The sequence below is a fragment of the Bison bison genome, unplaced genomic scaffold, assembly GCF_000754665.1.
Source record: "Bison bison bison isolate TAMUID 2011002044 unplaced genomic scaffold, Bison_UMD1.0 scf7180017864382, whole genome shotgun sequence".
In the NCBI taxonomy this organism is placed as follows: Eukaryota; Metazoa; Chordata; class Mammalia; order Artiodactyla; family Bovidae; genus Bison; species Bison bison.
In genome coordinates, this window is record NW_011494954.1 from 4894371 (window position 1) to 4904787 (window position 10417).

The following is a 10417-nucleotide window of genomic DNA, read 5'->3' on the forward strand; positions in this document are numbered from 1 at the left end:
GGTGTAAGAGAGTTCCCTTTTCTCCACACCCTCTCCAGCATTTATTGCTTGTAGACTTTTGGATCGCAGCCATTCTGACTGGCGTGAAATGGTACCTCATAGTGGTTTTGATTTGCATTTCTCTGATAATGAGTGATGTTGAGCATCTTTTCATGTGTTTGTTAGCCATCTGTATGTCTTCTTTGGAGAAATGTCTGTTTAGTTCTTTGGCCCATTTTTTGATTGGGTCATTTATTTTTCTGGAGTTGAGCTGTAGGAGTTGCTTGTATATTTTTGAGATTAGTTGTTTGTCAGTTGCTTCATTTGCTATTATTTTCTCCCATTCTGAAGGCTGCCTTTTCACCTTGCTAATAGTTTCCTTTGTTGTGCAGAAGCTTTTAAGTTTAATTAGGTCCCATTTGTTTATTTTTGCTTTTATTTCCAATATTCTGGGAGGTGGGTCATAGAGGATCCTGCTGTGATGTATGTCAGAGAGTGTTTTGCCTATGTTCTCCTCTAGGAGTTTTATTGCTTCTTATTTTAATCTCCAAACTTTTTCTGCCTTTGTATCTTTAGTTAAGTATTTTATATGATTCCATTTTCTCTCCTTCCTTAACATATCAATTATGTTTCTTTTTAAACTTTTTTTTTTAAAAAGGTGGTTGCTCTAGAATTTGCAATAGCCATTTAAACTAATCCAAATCCACTTTCAAATAAGCAGACAGTACAAGTACCTTATAATAACAAAATATTCCTCATTCCTCCCTTCCATCCTTTGTTGTCATCATTTCACTAATACACAAACATACATAATAAAATACACTGTGGCTATTATTGTTTTTAACACGTCATTATCTGTTAGATCAATTAAGAATAAGAAAAATAAGTTTTTATTTTACTTTCACTTATTCATTCTCTGATACTTTTCCTTTCTTTATGTAGATCTGAATTTCTGACCTATATTATTTTCTTTCTCTCTAAAGAACTTCTTTTTAGCATTTCTTGCAAGGCAGATCTACTGGTAACAAATTGCCTCAAATTCTGTCTGAGATAGTTTTTATTTCTCTTTCATTTTTGGAGGATAATTTCACAGGATACTAAAGCCTAGGCTTTTTTTTTTTTTTCCTTTCAACACTTGAAGTAGAAAAACTAGAAATCATTTTTTTGACTTTTCAAAAAATGGACATTTTTTGAGCACTATTGTGTATTGGTTGAGTGACAGGAGAGCAGAACACAATGCAAAAGGATATTAGAACACAGGGGCTCGTGGGTCCCCCAAGAAGGTGAACCTGACATGGAAGGAGAAGGGCTTCCTCAAGGAGGAGTGTGGTCCTGATGGACCATGAGTAGAGGTTATCCGGCACAGGGGTGATGGGCTGCAGAAGCTTCCGCATAGAGGAAAGAGACTTCACAAAGCACAACCCCCACTTAGGGGCACTGCAAATGGCTTGGTGTGGCTGGCACATGCAGTGTGTTTTGGTGATTGGCAAGGGATGAGTTTGGGGAAGGAGGTGATGGTCAGGCTAATTTGAATGTTCCCATGTATACTGATAAGAGTTCTGATTTAATCCTGACATCAATGAAGAGCCATGAAGAGTTTTAAGCAGTGAGATATGCTGACTGACTTGGCTTTTAAGCAAGATGATTTTCGTGGGTGAGGAGCCTAGGGAAGGGAGACTGGTTCGGACACTGTCTCAGCGGTCCTGGGGAAGAAGGGTGAGGGTGTGAACCAGGGCAGTGGCAGAGGAACTGGAGAGGGAAGGAGTGATGTCTGCACAGGAAAACGCACCGGCTGACCAGCTTTCTGATCACCCTGATGTAGGGAGGGAGAAAAAGGAAGGAGACTAGGAAGACGCCCTTGTCTCTGGCTTGGGCAGCTGGGAGGGTGGTGGTACCATTCACAGAAATAGGGGAAACAGAAGGAAGAACAGATTTTGTGGGGGAAGACAGTGAGTTCAGTTTTGGACGTTCTGAGTGTGAGATGCACGTGGGAAATCCAACCAGTGCTGTTTAGCAGGCAGACGTAGGCGTTGGAAGCTCACCAGGGGACTCTGAATGAAGCTGAAATCATGCCTGTGGTCAAGCTGCTCAAAGGATAACGCATGCAGTGAGGAGCGAAGTTTCTCTTTGCCAGGATACCAGAGATGCTCACATTGAAGTAATGCACCAACAGAGCAGTGTTCACAAGAAAACCAAGAAAGAGTGGACCAAGAAGTGAGAGGAGTATGAGAGAGAGAACAGTGGGGGCAAGAGCTTTGCAGTCCAGGCTGGCTTGGCACTCACTAAACACTTAAGTAAGCTCCGTTTTTCAACTTCCTTAGACATAGGCAGAGTCAGTGACAGGGGATGTCTCATGATCGTGGGAGGAAGAAATATGCAATTAAGAGCAGGTTTCCGCCACTCCCCGCCAACCCACGCTTTTCCTCTTCTAATCCATGGTCCCTTCGGATGTCTCTCTGGAAGGAAAACACTCAAATTTTGATGGTTTTTGTTTTTGTTTTAAGAAGGTAAGCTCCATTAGTTTGCTATTCTTTCCTTTTTACAAAAAAAAAAAAAAAAAAATTTATGGCATGCTGAATCTTAGTTCCCTGACCAGAGGCTGAGCCCATGCCCCTTGCTGTGGAAGCATGGAGTCTCAACCACTGGATCACCAGCGAAGTCCCTTGAGTTTTATTTGTTACTATAGCAGAGCCTCACCTATCTTTCCTGATCCTGGCTCTGCAGTTGGACAGCTGTGTTGGAATTCTGTCTTTACCTCTTGCCAGGTGTGTGACTTTAAGTAAACTTCTGAATTCCTCTGGGCTACAGTTTCCTTATGAGTGAAATTGGGATAATGATATCAATCTCATGTAACTGTCTCAGGATAAAATGTAATAAATGTGAAGCATTTAGAACAGTATTAAATACTATAGAAATGTTAGAAGCTAGTAGGACAGTGTCAAGAAGTGGAGATGGTTTATAGTCATGGTCAGCAACTTATGCTGCTGCTGCTAAGTCGCTTCAGTAGTGTCAGACTCTGCATGACCCCATAGACAGCAGCCTACAAGGTTCCCCGTCCCTGGGATTCTCCAGGCAAGAATACTTGAGTGGGTTGCCATTTCCTTCTCCAATGCATGCATGCATGCTAAGTCGCTTAAATCATGACCAACTCTGTGTGACCCTATGGACAGCAGCCCACCAGGCTCCTCCATCCACAGGATTTTCCAGGCAAGAATACTTGAGTGGGTTGCCATTTCCTTCTCCACAGCAACCTATGGCCACAGGCTAAATCCACTCTGCTGACTGTAAACAGTGTCTTCATTAAGAAAGGGTTTTACATTTTCAAATAGTCAAAATAAATCACAAGAAAATATGTGGAATTCAAATTTCAGTGACCATAAATAAAGTTTTACTGGAACACAGCCACACTTTTGTTTAAGTAGAGTTGTGGCTGCTTTTGCACTACTGTCACAGGAGTGGATCAAAGGCAGCAAAGGTCAAGAAAGATAATGAAAAAGCGTTAACTGGAATTGGCAATGGATTGTCAGTGACTTTGATAATGGCTTTATTTGGAATGTGAAAGCATAAACTAGCTTTTGGTGCCAGACTGATCATAGTTTGATTCCTGACTCTACTGCTTGTTAGTTATGTGGTCTTGGGAAGTCAGTTAAGCTTTCTGAGTTTTAGTTTAACAGAGCTACCTTCTTAAGTTATTGGAAAGATTAGCAATGATGTATGTAAACCATAAAGCATAGCATCTGACTTATTGGAGGTACTCAGAAAAGGCAAGCACCTGATTTATTGTATCTGTTGCCCCTCCCCCCCAAACTGCTATTAGGTAATGCCTTTTCACTTTTAATATTTTATTTTTGTCCTTAGTATTTTGTGTTCTCTATGTTTTACATTATATGCCAAGTCTTTGCTCAAATCTCACCTCTTTAATGAGACCATCCTAGTTAATATTGACTATCCTAGTTAATACTGTAATCTGTCCCTACTCCAGCATTCCTGACCTTCCTACCTTGTTCTATTTTTTTTTTTCCTTCTCATAGCACATATCAATCTAGGATATTTACTAATTTACTAACATGTTTCTTGTATACTATCTTGCCCACCTGGATGGACGCTCCTTGTCTGTTTTATACGATTAGATGTGCTGAAATAGTACCTGGCACATAGTAGGTGCTCTATTGATATTTGCTAAATGAAAAAAGAATAGTGAGGGTTATTCTTTTTTTCCTGTTCAGGATACAATGTGCTCCTTCAATCTGGGGACTTGTCTTTTCTCATCTCTGTAAAATTCTCAACCATTATCTGTTAACACGAAGCTCTACTCCCTCCACTCTATCCTCCTTCTGGAACTCCTTTTAGAACATGTTGACCCAATCATTCCATCCTCAGTGTCTCCCAAGTTCTTTCTTTGACAAGAAGAACTCTCTTTTAGCTCTTTGTTTTATTCTAAGGAAATTTCCTCAGCTCTAGCATTGTCTCTTTTTAGCTGTGTCTAGTCTACAACCTGTTCATTGAATTTTTATTGCAATGACAATATTTTTTTGTGCCTAGAATTTCTATTTCTTCCTCACTATTCCTTCTTGCCTCTTGCTTTCCATTCTTTCCCATACTTGTTTCAAGACTTCTAATCTTCCCTTTATCTCTTTGGACATTTTAAATATTCCTTGATTAAGATTTCTTTCAGATTTTTCTGTTCTGTCTAGTCCTTGGGGTGTGAACCCTTCATTTGTTTAATCAGCTGGATTTCATGCTACGGTTCATTTCTTGGTGTGGTGTATAACTTTAGATGGTGAGCTCACTTTTTATAGTGGTTGTTTGGCATTTGCCTCTGCTGAGATCTTAAGAGTTAGCAACTTAAAAGGCTCCAAAAATTCATCACTGAATGGCCTGTCTTTGGAGACTGAGGATGGTGGGTGGCAGAGTGCAGGTTTAGGGAAACTGCCCTGAGTTCACAAGCTCCACTGTGAAACTATTTGTGTAACTGCATGCAAATTACTCTTGGAGTCTTAATTCTCTTATCTATGAAATAAAGATAGTAATTCCTATTTCCTAGAGATGTTGTGGGGAATTAGCGAGATAATCAAGTTAAGGAACTTAGCCCAATGTTTAGTATGTATGAAGTGCTTAATAAACGCTAAAAGATATTTTAAATACTTGTCAATATCGTCTCCTTGCTTTGTGATGTAAGGGAAGAAACTTAAAGCCTGTGAAAATAGTTTCTGAATACGTATGTGAAACAGAGAAACAGCCATTACATTTGGACACTGGTCAGATCTATTTCATTAATTTGTGACATGTATTAGTTGAAAATGGGGGAAAAATCCAGGAGAACATGCCCACTTGGCTTTCAGCCACTGCAGAAGAGCATTGGTGAGAGGTGGATGAAGTTTCAGACAAGATGATTTTTAAAAAATAAGGCCTAATTAGAGAGTCAGATCATTTGCCAACTATTTTGGATCATTAAAACAGGGCAGGAAGAAGAGTTCTTGTGCTGAGAAAAAAATGACCCAGATAAATTTCTTATCCAAATAGAAAATATATGTGACTTCTTGGCTGTGTTGTCCTTGGTCAGCAGTCCCTTTTAAAGGTTAGAAAAAGAAAGCAGGGCCCCGAGTCTATAGGCAGTGGTTAGTAAATACTGGGCTTATAATTGGGAAGAATGACATACAGACAAATTCTTGGGCAAGAGAACCTCATGTAGCCTTACTTCTAGCTCATATGACTTCTGACCACAGATCTTCCCTTAATTAATTGCCACTTTGAATCTGTGGATAAAAGAGGGTTAGAGGGCCAAAGTTAATGAATAAAAGCTGTATGATTTATCATGGAACAGATTATTAGTTATGTGTAATCATTTCACAGAATGATTTGTAATTCTAATTTTCATGAAACACTTATAAAGACCAAAATTAAAAACATTTAAATAGACAAATATTTTTAGATTTTAATTACCTGATCTTCATAATCAGATCCCGTATCAATGATCTCTCCAGTGTCCAACATCATCGAAGGATCAAGGTCACTTGAACCTAAGATTAGGAAAACAAATGTTACCTGATGGATGGAGGTTGTCTGTGCATGTTTCTAAAGTAAACTCTCTCCCATGAGGTTTCCATATTGTCCTTGTGATTATATTAAATTCTCCAATATTTTTAACTCTTCCCATCTGCCAGGCACTGTCTGGTCTGCAGATGGAAAATGTAGCTGTAACTGGGCAGGATCCTACAGGGCCTTCCCAAGACAGACCCTTCCTCCTTATCCTCTGCTCTGGCTTCTCTCTGAAGTACCTAAATATTAGTATCTGATGCACATTTCCTGAGTTGTTTTACAGATGCTAAAATTACCACCAAATGGAAGAAATTAACTACTTGATGATTGTGAGCATGTAGCCCCCAGACCTACTGTTGCCTAAGGATTGATAATGTTAACCACTGTAACATCACCCAGTTACCTCACCATCAACCAATCAGAGAACTGGGGATGAGTTGATCACATATGCTGGGATGCCCCTCCCTCATCTGGACTTTAAAAATGCTTGGCTGAAACCCATAGAGGAGTTTGACTTTTTGAGCACTACCTGTCCTGAACTCCTTGTTTATCACCTTGCAAATAACATGGCACTTTCCTTCACCACAAACCAGTGTTGGTAGATTGGGGGCAGCAGACCCAAGTTTGGTTTGATAACAGATATCTAGACACTGTCTCTACCCTTAAGAAGACAGTGATCTTGTAGAGGAGATTAACTTGACAACAGCAAGGTTCAGAGACCAAAAGGAAAAAGCTACTAATTCTGACTAGTAGTGGAGGAGGTGATGAGGTAGGATTCTTCATAAGGAACTAGTTTGTGAGCCCAGACTATGAGGGTGAATAAGGGTTGTCCAGGAGGAGAAGTGGTTTAGGGGTGTGCAACAGTGACTGAGGAGGAAGGAACAGGAGCAAAATACAGTGGGAGTAGAGCAAAGGGTTCCAGAAAAAGAAGGGCTGAGTTTGCTCACTTCATGAGAACCTGATGAGCTTTTCTTCCAGCCCTTGGATCACCTTAGTCCCTGAAAGTGGGAAAAATCAGGTTAACTTAATCTGTTAATACAGAGTTTCTACCCCCAGGTACTACAGGTTATACTGAATTACTTATCCATTAATGACCAAGGCTTACACTTAGGCCAGCAATTTTCATAATGGGGCTCCTGAACCACACTTGAGTTATCATCCTCATCTAACAAGCCTTTCCTGCTGGGCAATCTATATTACCTAACTAGCCAGAAAGACAGAATTCAGTGCTGCCCATGAAATGCTACGGACCTGTGAAGAAACCAACCACTCTGCTTCACTGTAAACTTGTCCTTGCAAAATAACTCTTGTTCAGAACATGCAATGAGTAATGTTAAATGAAGATGAATTTCTTAAAAAAAAGTGTCAAGCATCTCACACACTTCTCAGATATAGACCTCTCCTAGAGATGCTACTTCCATATTTTCTTTTAGAAAAAGAACCAAGGTATGTCCCCACACAGTCTTTCCTCATTTCTTCTTCTCTTCTCATCATTACCCCTGCTGTTCACAGAATTGACTACTAGCCCACCATCAAATCAACTAAATACTAAACAGGAACACCATAGTTTATTGTGTCTGTAATTAAAAAAAAAATTGAAGTACAATAAAGATTTTCAAAATGAAGAAGGTTGACCCATCAAATCATTTTGGAAAGGAACTGCAGAGCTGCCGCATATAGTTGAATAAATATGTACTCCTCAATTCTTGGTGATACCCTTGGCAACACGAGTGTTAAAGTGCCTGTAGGGGTGATATGGAAACTTTAATTATATATATGATTTTTAAGTAGAAGATGTAATTTTCCTATCTTTGTTCTTTAAGCATTTTTCAAATAAAAATTTTGTAAGGTGTATCTTAGGGCCAAACTACTTGGTGTCTCAGGGTCCAGCTGGAAGACCAGTTTGCACTTTAGTGTTGGGAGGCAGTAAAGAGCTCAGGAATAAAATGTATACTTCTCTCTGATAGGATCATAGACATTTTAGAATTTAATATTTCACAGAATTCTACTCTGTCACTTTAGAAAAGAGGAAAATGAGCTGTGGAGAAGTTACATAGCTTGGCCAAGGTCATGCAGAAAGTGAGTGAGATGAAGAGAAGTCACAGCTCCCATTTCTAACACAGGCTCCTGACTCCAAGTTGCAAGCAGACACAATCCCAGAGGTTGTGTATACATGATCTTCTATTAAAGTGCTCTACAGGGGAGGACCCGGAGGAGTGTGCTGTCCCTTCTACATTCTGAGAAAACAGAAACAGTGAGTGATTGATGATGAGATGGGTCACTGAGTGGCTGCAGAAATGGAAGAATGGAAAGTGGAATAAAGGGGTGTCTCTCCAGCTCGTGAAGGTCAAGGTGGCTGCTACTGACAGCTTTGTTAAAGGCAATGCCAACTTTAATTAGCTTTTGTTACTTCCACAACATGGAAATGATTCACCACTGACTAGTGGAAGTGGCGATAAGTATTTAGATGATACCCTCCCCTTAGACTTTAAAGTGGTTCCTTTGAAATGAGCAACATGACCTGAACACAGAGGCTCACTGAATAGTTAGCTGCTTCAGTTCCTGTGTCCTACTTATTTAATTAGAAACTGTTCTTTTAGTTGTTTTAATAAACTACAACATGAAAGGGTCTTAAACAACCCAGTCAACAGAGATGTCACACATTAATATTTGAAAATGGAACAAGATTATTAGAAAACTAGCTTCATCAATGGGAGAATGAACAGTCTTTGTTTAAAAAATAAACAACTCCTGCTCATAAGGAAGAAAAGATTGGTTTTCCTAATAAAATGTTTTTAACAGAAATGTTACTGTGTCATCAAGGGATGGAATTTCTTGACGTGTTGTTGCTCTTGGAAACAGTACTAATAGATCATAGAAGGCAATAGACAGGATGTCATTATCTGCTCAGATAATGACTGAATAGCTTTCATTTTCTTTTACTACTGGTTGCTTGGTTTGCTGAAAATGGTACCTTTAATAATAGTTTAAGGCTTGACATACAAAATAGGGAGGTAAATATAACCATATGTACACACTTTGCATCTTTCACTGGACAATTTAACACATAAAACAACTACAATGATCTTAATACTCAAAAAAGACAGCAAAATCAGGACATTTTGTAAAAGGGGTAGTATGGCTTTCTTTTCCCCATAATTCGAATTTCTAAACTACTTTTCAGATTTAAAAATATCCTTCCCATAGATAACAAAGGTGTGAGCTGAAATAGAACCCCCCAGGATCACTCACCGTCACTAGCTTTAGATGTAGAACGGTCTTTGGAAATGTTGTCCCCTTAAATTTAATTGAGACGAAGATACATTGGCTTCAGAGGTACTGGAAGGCTAAGCATACTGTGTTCTGGGACAATGGTAAAGATGTTTTCCCTGTTAGTGGATCTTCAATCTGAAGTTTGGGGAAGACCTTCCTCTCAGTTTGAGTACCAAATAGAGGGAACCTCCTGCAAGACTGGGATTTCTGGGCAGTGATGGGAATCGTAGATAAAAGTTCCTCTAACACTTCTCTGTTTCTTTTTTTTTTTTTTCTGGGTATAATAATAGTGCATATATCAAACACTTCTCTGAAAGCCAAAGAATTGATGCTTTTAAATTTTGGTGCTGAAGATTGTTGAGACTCCCTTGAACAGCAAAGAGATCATAGCAGTCAATCCTAAAGGAAATCAACCCTAAATATTCACTGGAAGGACTGATGCTGAAGCTGAAGCTCCAATACTTTGACCACCTAATGGGAAGAACTGGCTCATTGGAAAAGACCCTGATGCTGGGAAAGATTGAAAGTGAGAGGAGAAGGGGGAGACAAATGATAAGATGGTTGGATGGCATACCGATTCAAGGGACATGAGTTAGAGCAAACTCTGTGAGACAGTGAAGGACAGGAAAGCCTGGCATGCTGCAGTCCGTGGAGTTGCAAAGAGTCAGACATGACTGAGCAACTGAACAACAACAATGAAAAGATCAGGTATGTTAACTAGTTGGACCACAGTAATCATTTCATGAATCAAATCATCATGTATATATACATCAGTTCAGTCGCTCAGTCATGTCCGACTCTTTGTGACCCCATGAATCGCAGCACGCCAGGCCTCCCTGTCCATCACCAACTCCTGGAGTTCACCCAAACTCACGTCCATCAAGTCAGTGATGCCATCCAGCCATCTCATCCTCTGGCGTCCCCTTCTCCTCCTGCCCCCAATCCCTCCCAGCATCAGTCTTTTCCAATGAGTCAGCTCTTCACATGAGGTGGCCACAGTACTGGAGTTTCAGCTTTAGCATCATTCCTTCCAAAGAAATCCCAGGGCTGATCTCCTTCAGAATGGACTGGTTGGATCTCCTTGCAGTCCATGGGACTCTCAAGAGTCTTCTCCAACACCACAGTT

General features: G+C 39.9%; 1 protein-coding gene across 2 annotated transcripts in view; it reads right to left on the reverse strand.

Annotated features, from left to right (window-relative positions):
• AK5 (adenylate kinase 5) overlaps positions 1–10417 on the reverse strand; it is a 263180-nt gene that overhangs the window by 120479 nt on the left and 132284 nt on the right. For both annotated transcript variants that reach the window (XM_010857602.1, XM_010857603.1), the window contains exon 8: positions 5923–5999. In XM_010857602.1, coding sequence (XP_010855904.1) covers positions 5923–5999 — 77 coding nt within the window. The remainder of the gene's footprint in view (positions 1–5922; positions 6000–10417) is intronic.